The sequence below is a fragment of the Neolamprologus multifasciatus genome, chromosome 17 (assembly GCF_963576455.1).
Source record: "Neolamprologus multifasciatus chromosome 17, fNeoMul1.2, whole genome shotgun sequence".
NCBI lineage: Eukaryota > Metazoa > Chordata > Actinopteri > Cichliformes > Cichlidae > Neolamprologus > Neolamprologus multifasciatus.
The window spans coordinates 11,842,256-11,855,629 of record NC_140455.1 but is presented as its reverse complement, the minus strand read 5'-3'; the positions used below and the strand labels follow the sequence as shown (position 1 = coordinate 11,855,629).

Genomic DNA, 13,374 nt, shown 5'->3' with positions numbered 1-13,374 from the left:
TGCTGTTTAACGCAACCTCCGCTAGTTTCCTCTTTCTGGTGCAAAGCGGGAGATAAACAAGCAAGAGAGAAGGGACTTGTGGCAGAAACCCCGATCAGCTGATCATTGATCAGTTTCATGATTGAAGTAGCAGCAGGAGAGGGAGGGGGGAGAATGAGAGAATAAGAGGCAGCTGACAGCGTAAAGACACAGAATAACTCCAGCTTTTTGTCTTTTTTTTTATTGTAGCTGAAGTACGGGACAAATCCCGTTTATTTTCAGCTCAATATGAAATGCATAATATTAACTCTGAATACCAGAAGATTCCGTTATTTACTGGACGGTAGGCAACTCTACTAACTAACCATATGAATAAAATAAAGTTCACCAGTAACATCATAGCACCCACCCAACTGTATAGAAACTCCGTCATGCTAGCTAGTACACAGTACGAGTTATTGTAACTGACTGTAAAAAGTTACCACAACGAACATAAACTACACCTAAACTTGGTTTATATCTGACCCAGATAGACTGCAGGTCATAACTTCTTACCTGAAGCTCATTTCACCTGACAGTCGGACCGGCAGCCGCCTTGGGTCTCTCCACCTCCGCCTCCCCTTTCCCCCTTTCCCCCATCCACCTGCTGGCCTCCACCACTTGCTAATTTTACTGAATCTGTGAAAGCTCCACCATAGCCACTACCAAACAATTGAGTTATTTTTACACGTCTGCCAGCATCTGTCCAATCCGCCACCTTTCACTGTTTACACGGTTACAAAAAAAAGACAACAACAACAAAACATCGGCCCATTTAAAACGAAAAATTACCATAGGCCCACCGGGAATTTGGCCAGTCCAGCTATTCTCTAGGGTCGCTGGAGGGATGGTAAATGGACAGCCTACGGAAAAGAATCTCCGCCCAGAAGGTGGCGGTAATATACCTGAAGGGGTTTGCCAACCGTCATAAAAAGATGAAGAAGAAGAAGACGCAGCAGCTTAGATGGAGAGAAGACAACTGACCTAAAACCTGAGTAACATAAAAATGAAACTAGATGTTATTGGTATACTGCAAAAGGACTCTAGAAGTAAACGTTATCAGACCTTACTTCAGTTTTTAAAATAGAATAAATGGCTTAGGGGGAATTGAGGGTTTTTTTTTCTTCTTTTGAGCGACGTTCCAGTCACATTCCACACCAGTTGGTGGCGGTAATGCACCATTCAGTTCTTTGACAACCGCCAATTAAATTTAGAAGAAGAAGGAAGAGGAGACGAAGAGAAGAAACCGGCTTCTCTGTTCTGTTCTCAGCTTTCAAACAGGTAAAAGTTTTGTTTTTTTTAATGCTAGCTTATTTGTTTAACTCTGAGTTAACGAGGATTTCTAGCACTGATATGTCGCTTTTAGGAAGAAAAGTAAACTTACGAGGTAATCAGTTTTTTACTTTGTCGAGTTCCAAGGAACGATGACGGCGATTACCGCCACCTAACAGCTAATAAGGTTAGCTTGTCTGAATGGTCGTGTGCGGTGTACGTGTCAAATATGCAACTATAAATGTACAAAATCTGCTCGTTTTGTACGGGTCAGATCACCTCAGATAAAAATCAGGAAGCATCTAACAAATAGCACACGTTACTGCATGAAAACACAGATAAACCTGTTAGCTTTAGAAAGTTTGACGATGTTTATAGCTTGTATCTAAATCAGAGTTTCCCTGTGATTCGTCCTGTGCTGAATTGTTCATGTTCCACTACCTAGATAAACATGAGCGATCCCATGAGGGTGTTGGTGACAGGTGCATCCGGGTTGGTGGGCAGGGCCATACAGCATGTGGTGAAAGAAGAAGGAGGAGCCAAGGAGGGGGAGGAATGGATATTCCTGTCCTCCAAAGATGCCAACCTCATGTGAGAGTTGCTCCGCTTCAAGATAAAATGCTGTCACATATTTTGATACTATTAACCTGCTGGTGGCCTCTCCTCAGGAATATGGACCAGACCCGGGCAGTGTTTGAGAAACACCGGCCTACGCACGTCATCCACCTGGCTGCTATGGTTGGAGGGCTTTTCAAGAACATGAAATATAACCTGGACTTCTGGGTATGAGGAACCTGTTCATCTAATTAACTCATTTAATAGAAATGTTATGATCGTAGACTATCTAGATTCATGTTTTTGATGCTCATCCTGCTTTATTTAAATTCCAGAGGAACAACATCTACATCAATGACAATGTGCTGCAGGCAGCGCATGAAGCGGGCGTGGTCAAGGTTGTTTCCTGCTTGTCCACCTGCATCTTTCCTGATAAGACGACCTATCCTATTGACGAGACCATGGTAAATATACCTCCCTTTCTGTGTATCAGCGCATTTGGAAAAGAGCAGCTCACATGCGCTTCCCTTTCCTACAGATCCACAACGGTCCACCTCATGAGTCCAACTTTGGCTACGCCTATGCAAAGAGGATGATTGATGTCCACAACAGGTACGTTATGTCTTCTATGTGTCATTTCTATATCCTCTACCGCATTGTGCTTTCTCTCAGCTCTCCCAGCTCTCAACTCCCTCCCTGGCAGACTGGTTTAGAACAGTTCTAGCCAAGATGACAGAAAGAGGACACTTTGGTTAACAGGAGCAATAAAACCACTTTATTTTCAAGAAGTCCAGCAAGGAAGTTGTTGTCTTAAAAGATCAACAAATGCAGGGTGTTTCAAAGGGGTAAAACAATCGTGATCTTGTGGCTGACCAACATAATCCCAACAGTTTTTAGTTATACTTCTGTTTAGCATGTGTATAGTTTCACAGGACATTCGCCATATTAGTGTTTGAGAATTCTCCCATACTGCTATGTGTCACCCTCGCATGATGTCTCTGCCTATTTTTCAGGAAATGCATTTAAAATTTTCAGCCTCATGACATTTTTTTCCTGTGTGTGCTTCACAGAGCGTATTTACAGCAGCATGGGCGTTGCTATACAGCTGTGATTCCCACTAATGTGTTTGGTCCTCATGACAACTTTAGCATCGAAGATGGTCATGTGCTACCAGGTCTTATACATAAAGCATACATTGCTCAAAGTAAGTTGTGAATTTTTAAGTCCCCAAAAAAAACAAAACATCGTCATTCCAGCATTTCTCTTTAAGCATTTACAAGTTTGTGGTGGTGTAAATGGACATGTGACTTCATCTACATGTTGTACTGTTCAGAGGAGGGGAAACCCTTGGTGGTCTGGGGCTCTGGCACACCTAGAAGACAGTTCATCTACTCTTTGGACCTGGCTCGTCTTTTCCTCTGGGTCCTGAGGGAGTATCCAGAAGTTGAGCCAATCATTCTCTCTGGTGAGTCCTCATAGACTCTATGACTATGCAATGATGATGGCAGTTTAAGGAGAAGTGTTCTTATAATGCTACATCTGTTGCTTCCAGTTGGTGAGGAAGATGAAGTGTCCATCAAAGAAGCAGCAGAAGCTGTTGTTGGCGCATTGGGCTTTAAAGGAGAAGTTGTGGTATCCTTTCAGTAATGCAAGTTATTTGTTTTTGACAGTGGATTTGGAAGATTAATGTTAAATTCAGTTCAGTTTTATTTATATAGCGCTAAATCACAACAGCAGTCGCCTCAAAGCGCTTTATGTTGTAAGCTAAAGACTGTAGACTACTATTGAGCAAACCCCAACATTGCTTCTTGTTGTCTCGTTGTTTCCTTTACCAGTGACATTCAGTTTGACACCAGTAAAGCAGACGGACAGTTCAAAAAGACGGCCAGCAATGCAAAGCTGTGCCGGTATCTGCCAGACTTCACTTTCACCCCCTTCAACCAAGGTGCGGCTGATGTAAAGCTTGACATTTAGATGCTATCAGTGTAGAAATTTCAAAAGACTCCATCAGTTAACTGACTTGCCTGGTTCTTTTCACTTGCAGCTTTAAAGGAAACCTGTGATTGGTTTGTTGCCAACTATGACACAGCCAGGAAGTGAGAAGACTGCCAAACAAATCGGTGCTAAACAAAGTGCTTCACAGCACAAACACAAGGCAGTTGGTGTTGAGTCTTACTGTTGTTGCCCTCTTTCTGCAGCACCATACTGTTTTGTGCTGAATGTTGGGTGCAGGACCTCGGACCCCTTTTCTGTACGTGGACTCTATTTAGCTGGATTAAATCGTGAATGATTTGTCAGAATACCAGTTTGAAAAGTATTGGACTGAAAGGATGCCACCGAGCCATGGTGGCATTATTCTTGTGTCAGGAACTGGTTAGAATCCTTGTCTGTATATAAAAGGTGGGTGTAGCTGCAGGGTCTAAATTGTGAGCTAATGCAGAAGTGCCTTAAACCTGCATTCTTTTTAATGGCCAGCAGGGGGTGACTCCTGCAATTGTAAAAAGCAGTCCAGTCATGTAGAAATCTTTGCTCATCCACAATCTGTGACCTCAGTAAACACTTTCCTTATGAGCTTGAGCTCTGTAGCTAGATTCAAGTGTTAGTGATTATAAAGAGACGTTCAATGACAAGTCAGTACCTTACCTCGTCACATCTGGTTTCAAAACACCAAATTGATGATTGCAAAAATCACAACAGCTTCACTAAGCAAAGGGTAAAATCACAGTAGTGAAGTCCATCTATTGTATACTGGCTATGTTGTGATTGTGGACTCAGTGTTAGAGAAGCATTTTCAAGAGACCACTGCAAAATCATGATCATTTAGCATACTTCTGTACTTGCATTTAGAGGTGCCCCTCAGTCAATAGGAAATAATACACATATGAAATTTACTACTAGTCTGTAGTAGGAGACAAAAATAATTTCCTTTCATGGCTCAACACACCTATAAAATAAAATTGAGAAATTGTACTGCAAGGCCTTAAAGTCATCACTGCTGAATCCGTCCAGCTGCTGTGAGGAAGAGCGTTCTTCTTCTACGCCCTCTAAATTCAGGTGCTTTCAGCTGGTTTCCCATTTAGCTCTTTGTATTTGCTTTTAAAAGGACTGACATTAATTGTGCTGTAGCCTATTGATTTAAAAGAAAGCTTTTCTGCCATTTTTCTCTAGTCAAATTTTAAAGGGTACTGAGCTACATGTAAGGTTTTTTGTTTTTTTTTCCTTCCCTCCCAGTTTTAACTTAAATTGCAGAGTTGCTGATTGTGGTTTCCAGTATCAGTGTTACCAGCAGAAAGAGTTCAGTCACCTCAGATTTAATCTAAACTAGATCATCCAGCTGAGCGTGGAACGTTTTAGGAACGTACAGGTCGTGGGGTCCACTGTCCTTCAGTAAAAGAAAAATGATGTCATCGTCTATTCTACGACCAGTATGAAGAAGTTTCAGAGTTTTAGTCACTGTGGTAGCGTTAATCATTTCAGCTGGGAAATGGGCTGCTTCAATCTTGTAATCCAGGTGCTGGCACAACATTCAGAAATCAGAATTGTTTTGACTTCACGTTTTTTATTGAAGGGTTTGGGTATTGATTGATCCAGCTTATATAATTGAGCATTATGTGGGCTAGTGGGGTTTTTTTTTTTTTTTTTTTTAATTTAAACGAATCGGCAAAATAAATATTTTATATTTGCAATGTGTCTCAAGTGTCCTATCCTTGATATGAAAGAAATATGTCACAGATTGTGATTTTTATTTCTGTATATGTTCATATGCCGTCAAAACAAAACAAGGATTCAGTTCATGCTTCACCTTATAACAGACACAGAACAGAACCCTGATGTATACAGAAGTGTATAGATCAGGGTTGGGGAAACTTCAGGCCTCAAGGGCTGGTGTCCTGCAGGTTTTAGATGTGTCCTTGATCCAACACAGCTGATTTAAATGGCTAAATTACCTCCTCAACAAGTCTTGAAGTTCTCCAGAGGTAATGAACTAATTATTTGATTTGGGTTTGTTAACCCAGGGTGCTATCTAAATGAGTTGTACAAACTCAGAATTAGGAAACACTCAGATCCATCACACCCAGGATACCACCTCTTCCAGTTCCTTCCCTTTGGTAGGTGCTACAGAGCAGCTTTTCACAGGCCATTTCTTACATGTTGTCTCTACTAAAACGTCCACCACAGCTTTTACTGAAACAAACCATGCAGTAAATACTCTTCGTTTATACCTATATTACACATACTCAAATTCACATAACTCTCTCCCTCCATCTATATATAGAACCAGTTACCCACCACTATGAATAGGCTATACATGTTCATCTGTGTCACATTGCTACTGCCTGTTTCCATGTTCTCCTAGGTACATTGAAAGCAATAAAGAGCATGGAATTAAGAAAAAAAACGGAGCCCAGTTTCTCGAGTGTGTACATGCACATACTCGGACAAGGCTTATTTTGATAAGAGTTTTTTCATTTTTATTAAACACAAAAAGCTAAATAAACATCTAAAAACATTTAAAATATCTACAGACGTAATTTTCATTCAGCAATCTTACTTACTGGGCAGTGCAGACAGAACTTAGTACAAACAATATTTCATTACAGTATACAGTTTTTACAGACAACAAAGACTGCTGAGCCTGTTAAAACTGGACATACGAGGAGTGCCCCCCTTCATGAACTCTGCAGTACTCCTGTCCTGGCACGGCTCTCTTCTTACAGACTTTTCCTGTTTTTGTGATGCCATTGCACAGCTGACGGCCTGACACTGAGCTGAAGGCAGGAAAAACAGAAAGATGCCCTTTAACAATTCATATTTCCCTTTTACTCATTATAATGAGGTTATATTGGAGGGTAATTTATTAATTCCACAGTTTCAAATAATGAGGTCAGTATACATTGAAACAACCCCTATAGGCCAAAAGCTCTTGGAGACTCTTACTTCTATTTCTGTATGATGTCAGTGAAAACTGGTATCAGTAACACAGCAATGAACGGGCAGCTAGAATCCCTAACATGACATGCTCATTTCAAATGTCAGGGTTCCAGTTCTATATACAACCCAAAGTACATTAAATCACAGTCCATATAAACAATTTAGCTCTTCAAACAGAAAAAATATGTGCATGTAACTGGAGCTACTGACCTGTTGCTGACTAACGATGGAGTGGGACTTGCACTTCGTGAATCATTCCCTAAATCATGCGAGTCAGTGACTGAATCAAAAACACCTCCCAGGTTCCTCAGGGGTATATCGTCACAAAGAGCCTAAAACAGATTAACAATATTTGTCTTGCTTGCCACTAGTGATGCACTGAGAATACAGCATCAACTCCGTTTGCTTACCGCTGAAGAAAGTGGCTTTGGTATAAACCTGGGAGTGGAGTGATTTGGTGTACCAATTACTGGCATAAGCCTCGACTCTGGTGTAAGCTTCCTCTGAGGTGGAGACACAGTTGATATGCCAAGTTCACCTGAACACAAACATGTTTGACAGCAAAACTGAGAAGCTGAATTTATACAAAGAGCACTGCTCTTGAACAGGATTCACTGTAAAAAGGTTCAGCATGTGTTTCCCACCTGATAAAAAGCTGTCCGGATTCAATAGGTCGTCTTTCTCAATGATGTCATCTTTTTCATCTCTGAGCACAAAAGGATAGAAAATAGGTCCAATAGATGCAAAAGGAATCATTGTTAATTTGGTGTAGACAATAATACATGTTCTACTGCCTGAAGCTCTTACTGACCGTGTAGAGTTCAAAATTCATTTTTTACTCGATCAAACAAATCATCAGTTACCAGTTTGAGAACTGACCAGTGAACTCAAGAGTTTCTGATTGAGCTGGATTAAATCATTAGCTAAGTTTAACATCTACAACATGGTGCTCATTTAATAAATTACTGTCTCTATATCAGGGGTCCCCAATCCCAGTCCATGAAGGCCGGTGTCCCTGCAGGTTTTAGATGTGTCCTTGATCCATCACAGCTGATTTAAATGGATAAATTACCGTCTCAACGGCTGTAATGCCAATTCAGGGTCTGCAGCCTTAAAGTACGCAGCCTCAACGATTCTCAAGGGCCACGTACTTAAAGACCGCTAAGGCCGGAAGTGCGAGGCTTGTGAAATGGGACAGTCTAGCCTCCGTTGTGCTGCCTAGGTTGCCTAGCAACCATGATACTAACAGCTGGAAACGTTTCATACAGCTTTGTTTGACAGAAATGAAGGAGAAAATCTTTTGTTCATTTGTTTGTTTGTTTCTACATGAGCTTTGATCATTCTCTGTAAGATTAAGCTCAGCTATTGAACGGCGTATATTTTAAAGTAAAGGCTTTAAAACCAAGTTAGTACAAACGTCACTAATGTAACATAACTTTGCCGACATGTGGCCAACAGTAATGTTTTCATGTTCTTCGTTATTAAACATTTGCACATAAATAAGTGACATAATATTCAGTACTTACTTAAGTTTACTCTTCGGGCGCCCCTCATCCGCCGTTTTTTTTCGGCAAAATTATCCACACCCACCGCCGCGCTATGCATTCTGGGATATGTTGGGCCATGAAGTCTACACCGCCACCGCCTTAAAATTCAGGGAAATGAAGGACGCATTTGAGGGCCGCATTTTGAGCAGCCTTCGAATTGGGACAGCCTTCGTCGCGTCGCGGTGACGTAATCGGCCTTAAAATGCGACCTTTAAGGCTGCAGACCCCGAATTGGGATACATCATGTGATTCAGGTGTGTTGACCCAGGGTGAGATCTAAAACCTGCACGACACCAGCCCTCGAGGCCTGGGATTGGGGACCCCTGCTCTATATTATAATTGATAGCTGCTACCAGCGTCCATCAGCAAGCAGACGTCACCCCTCTTCCATGTCCAGTTTCAAAACACCAAGATGGTGATGGCCTTACCATTCAGTGAAGTCTGTTAAATTGAACATTTTCAAAGACCAATACGCAAGTTGCAGTTCTAGTGTGCAACATACTCACTTCTGTGGTGTAGATGATGGTGGATAAGAGTTGCAAGGCTGCTTCTGCGGTTCCACAATGGTGCACGAGCTGAGTGGCAGTGGACTGGTCAGCTTTTTCGTGATCTGGAAGCATGCCCACAGCTGATTCACAAACCAGTGACCTGCAGAAACAAAATTCACACTGTGACAAATGCTTCAGAAAACTGCAGCTAATGTATTTTCCTCATAAGTGACTTTATGTTTATACCCAGAGACAGAGTGAGCAGCAGCAGGCTGAGGCTGGTGAGATCCAGCGCTGGCTGCTGGTTGACTTCAGCCACTGCATTCAGAGGCACAGTGAGCAGCAGCATGGCTCGAGAGAAACCAGGACAGTGCAGGAATGTCAGCAGGACTGCACACAGTACAAAGTAGCCTGTGTGTGTGATGCACGTCCACATAGCTGTCAGACTTAAACCTGTTCAAGCAAAAAAAACACAAGAAAAAGAATTCTTAAGTCATACAGAAACCTTTTTTTTTTTTTTTTAGTCAAAGAGAATGTAAAGAATTTCTAAATGTGTCCTGCTGACAGTCAATTATCCAACTTCTCTGTAGCAGGAAAAGACCCTGTAAAAAGGGAGTGTGCCCTATTGCTGCCGTGTCTCACCTGCCCATCCGAGGTAGCCCTGGATCATGTGAAACCTGTCCTCTATGCGGCTCTGCATCTTATCGAGGTAGTGCAGCATGCCTCCCAGGGTGCTGTTCATGCGCTCCAACTTGTTCATCAGGTCAGTGTAGTACTGGGAGGTCTGATCCTGATACTGCAGAAACTCTATCATACTGTGGTCTACTCAGCCACATACAAAAAGATATGTAAGCACATTGCTTGGGGGGGGATAGTTTTATAAACTACAAATAATTTCAGCCATTTACCAATTTTCTGATAGATGTCCTGAGCTTGGTGTCTTACATCTGCCAGGTCCTTGACAATCACCTTGTGGCTGTCCTGCACCTCAGAGCCCTGGATTTGGAGATGCTCGCTCACATTCTCTAAAAAAAAGTGGACAGAAAGACATGCGGCAAGAATAAAATCCATGCTACGTGATGTGGCATCAGGTGTGTTTACAGAGTTTTCTTAAAGAGAATTGCAGTTCAATATTTTATCCTATTTAAAAGGGGAAAGTTAAAACTTCCAGAAGTCATTCAGCGCATCAAACCATCTGTATAAGGTCATTTTCAAGTACTTTGTAATTTGACAAACAGTTTCTTTTATCCATGGTCAGTAGTAAACCCATTTACAAACTGCTGCAATTTGACTGTTAGCACATGAAAAGAGCCTTTATGTCGGATTATTTACAGTCACGCCCAAAGTCAATTTTAACAGAATAGAATAAAAATACAGAAAATTTTAAAATTCTCACCCATTCTTTGTGTAATTCCCTGAATGAGCTGAGCTACCAGCTCCTGTCCAGAGGCGATGAGAGCTTTTTCCTGACCCAGACGCTCCAGGTTGTCCCTCAGTGAACTCTCCATCTGCTCCTGGCCCTCGTGCAGCTTCCCCTGTTGAGCCTGCAGAGCACTGTGGCCTTCAAGCAGCTTGTCCAGTGATGCTGCAGTCAGTTCTTTCAACTCTACCTGGCCCTCCTGTTTGAAAATGATTCATGAATCCCAAGAAATCACTGATTTGCAAAATAAAAAAAATTATTTATTTATTTTTTAAACCCAGCCCTACCTTCAGGTCCTTCATTGCATCTAGCTGGCTGGTGGCTGTGGAGATGAGTGCATTGACTGTGTGCTCTGCTCTGCGCCGGAAAAGCTGCTGTCGAGTTGCGTAACAAACGGAGCGCGCTCTGTTGCTCACTATGTGGTAAGCATTCCATGTATCTGAATCCATGTCTGCTGTACACTCTTTGATGGTCTAACACATAAAATTGAGATTAGCACACAACATTATATTTTTTTCATTATATTTTTAAAGCCATTTCTGACAAGTACTACAAGATCGTATTTTTACCATCTCCTCTGTGCATAGGTACGTCTGGCGCCCCTCAATCTCTGCCTGGCAGTTAAACAGTTCCACTCCGAGCTTTGCAAGCTTTTCTTCTGAGAGGCTGTCACAGCTCGACTTTAGCCGAGCGATCACCTACAGGAGGAGACAAACCAGAGAAACATGATTCCTCTGTTTAAAAAATGTATTGAAAACTGTGCCATGAGAATTTTATATGAAAGACACTTAACAACACTGTTCCCCAGCCTTCTCCAAACTTAAACCTAATATTGTTCAAAAACATTTTATTTGTCCGTTGGATTAAATACACCTTTTCAAGGCCCACATACCCTGTAATGACAGCTGTCCAATGGGCTGAGCTCCATCTGCTTTGCCTCAGCTAAAAACTTCTCATCTGCAGTTGCCATCTCAAACTGAGCGTCTTTGGCAAGATGTGCTGGAGCCACTGCAGCTGGTTGCGGAGGCGCTGCTGCTCGAGGTGCCTCTGTCAGCCTCAGCCACTCAAACAGCCCGTTGACCGCAAGACACTGACAGGCCAGCATGCTGACAGTCAGCAGGAGGTGCGGGTAGTGGATGAGGAGGTGACCCATGTCTGGATCAGAACATGACAAGGTGCGCATGCAAATCATCAAACATGGGAAATACATTTCTCATAATCCCTGCAACCACACTATACTGCCAAAAGTAACTGCTCGTCTGCCTTCACATACATATGAACTTCTCATCCTACTCTTAATCCAAAGAGTTAAATATGATGTCGGCCCACCCTTTGCAGCTTCAACTCTTCTGAGTTTAGGTGTGTTTATGGGTTGTTGTTGTTTTTTAATCACTTTTGGGAGGCAGTTACTCAGAGGTGAGCAGTGCTGTAGAGGTCCTTATCCCATCAGTGTCTGTTCTTTTGTGCATGGAGTAACAAGATAAACACTGCCACATCCTTATAAAAGGACCTCCAGCAGGACCCTGGTGTGAAGGTCTCTCACTAAACAATCACAGACTTCATGAGGGTGACCCGAGGACCCAACATCCTCTAGTGGGCACTGTGCTCACTGCCCACACCATGGAGCCTGACTGGCATTTGCCAGAGAATACCAGAATTAGCAGGCCCACCACTGATGTTCTCTGCTGCACAACATTGCCTGGCCTCATGTAGCGAGAGTATGACAGTAGTTCCTGGAGGAGGACAGAGTTGATATTACTGACTGGCCCCCATGCTTTCCTTACCTCCATCCAGTAGAACACTTGTAGAACATTATGTTTCAACTAATTGAAAACCAGCAGGTTGCATCTTAGACTATCCGGATCTGGGAGGAGATTCCCTCAGGATACCATCACCGTGCCCATGCTTACAAGCACATTGGGCGGGGGGCAGGCAGGGGTCCATACAAACTACTAAGTACCATTATGACTAGCTGCAATTAAAATTTCCGCAAAGTGGACAAGCCTGCTCCATCATTTTTTTTACTTTGATTTTCAATATGTCTTTGAATTCAGCCCTCTGTAAGGTGATCATTTTCATATCAGTATAGATATGCAGCATGATTGTATTTAACCCTCAGATCTGATGTGTTGCTTTAATTTTCTTTTTTGTTGTTGGGCAGTGTACAAAAAGCAACAGAGCAAATCAGCCAACGCATCGAAACCATTGACCAGTGGAGAGAAGAATAAAAATGTTTAACCAACTTAAATCCTGTGGATGTTAGGTGGTCGTATCCTAACACCCCTTGATAACGTGCCTAAACCACAGGGCAAAACCTGCTCAGGGACAGCTTTAGCAAAGAGCCCAAGGCAATGACCCGAGCACCAAACTGCCCAGAGCTCATTCCACTCAGGCATTTATGGAAATGTCCGTACTGGTCAGAGCTGTTCTGGTGGTAAGACCGTCAGCTACAAAACATTAGGCAGGTGGTTTCAACATTGTTGATGATCTGTGCATATTTAAAAGAATGTTGTGACGACGTTTAGCATATAGATATTTAGCATTCTGTATATGACTATAAAGTGTTTCTGCTGCATTGGATGCATTAGACAATGTGGAAATAACAACTACCATTTATTTCTCTGATTGAATGAAGATCCTACCGAGGCTTGCCCGGGCATGCCTACTGCTGCAGCGCTCTGCTAAATACTTGCAGTAACATTATTTAATTAACAAATAATCACTTTTGCATAACTTAAACGGGACGGAAACAAAACTAATTAGCTTACTGTAAGAATGTTAAGTTTTTTTCCCCCAATTTTAAAATAACTGCAGTCATTAAAAAACAACAAATTAGCTTATCATATTTTGCAATATGTATGAACAGTTGAAATAAAAACGCCCTATTAGATGCATAAAATAGATTCATTTGTAAACAAATACCTGTTGTTCAAGGAGGTCCTTGACAAGGTAACTCTCCCCCGTCTCCCTCACACAGCTGATTCAAATGACGGTCACTAACTTTCTTCAGCCCGTTTCAGCGTCTCGTCGAGGCCACAACCAATGGAATGGCAGACGTTCTTTTAAAAGGTGCGTTTCATTTACTTCACGGTTGAAACGTCCTGGACGCGGCGAGAAAAAAACGGTATGCGCGGAATGTTTC

The 13,374-nt window shown here is 42.2% G+C and overlaps 2 protein-coding genes across 2 annotated transcripts; one reads left to right on the top strand and one right to left on the bottom strand.

Moving 5' to 3' along the window:
• The first annotated feature begins 971 nt into the window (after positions 1-971).
• On the top strand, positions 972-5,483 carry LOC146499000 (GDP-L-fucose synthase-like). The gene is made up of 10 exons (XM_085138087.1): positions 972-1,299; positions 1,736-1,881; positions 1,959-2,073; positions 2,181-2,309; positions 2,384-2,457; positions 2,916-3,049; positions 3,179-3,310; positions 3,398-3,477; positions 3,691-3,790; positions 3,890-5,483. Exons 2-10 carry the CDS (start codon positions 1,742-1,744, stop codon positions 3,943-3,945), a joined length of 960 nt encoding a protein of 319 aa, XP_084994213.1. The 5' UTR covers positions 972-1,299; positions 1,736-1,741; the 3' UTR covers positions 3,946-5,483.
• bmb (brambleberry) lies at positions 5,469-13,341 on the bottom strand. The gene is made up of 13 exons (XM_085138069.1): positions 13,155-13,341; positions 11,125-11,387; positions 10,802-10,930; positions 10,520-10,705; positions 10,209-10,431; positions 9,721-9,837; positions 9,455-9,634; positions 9,059-9,265; positions 8,831-8,972; positions 7,422-7,483; positions 7,188-7,315; positions 6,988-7,109; positions 5,469-6,614 (listed from the first exon to the last, which is right to left on the bottom strand). The coding sequence occupies exons 2-13, from the start codon at positions 11,383-11,385 to the stop codon at positions 6,485-6,487; spliced, it is 1,887 nt and encodes a 628-aa protein (XP_084994195.1). The 5' UTR covers positions 11,386-11,387; positions 13,155-13,341; the 3' UTR covers positions 5,469-6,484.
• Between the last annotated feature and the right edge of the window lie 33 nt (positions 13,342-13,374).

Bases quoted from the DNA above. Each gene is read 5' to 3' on its own strand.
- bmb (XM_085138069.1), bottom strand. From the start codon at position 11,385: ATGGGTCACCTCCTCATCCACTACCCGCACCTCCTGCTGACTGTCAGC. The intron at 10,931-11,124 runs GTATGTGGGCCT...CTCCTCCTGTAG, and splicing joins TGGACAGCTGTCATTACAGG to GTGATCGCTCGGCTAAAGTC. The intron at 7,110-7,187 runs GTAAGCAAACGG...AATCTGTTTTAG, and splicing joins CAAAGCCACTTTCTTCAGCG to GCTCTTTGTGACGATATACC.
- LOC146499000 (XM_085138087.1), top strand. From the start codon at position 1,742: ATGAGCGATCCCATGAGGGTGTTGGTGACAGGTGCATCCGGGTTGGTG. The intron at 3,478-3,690 runs GTATCCTTTCAG...AGTGACATTCAG, and splicing joins GCTTTAAAGGAGAAGTTGTG to TTTGACACCAGTAAAGCAGA. The intron at 3,791-3,889 runs GTGCGGCTGATG...TTTCACTTGCAG, and splicing joins TTTCACCCCCTTCAACCAAG to CTTTAAAGGAAACCTGTGAT.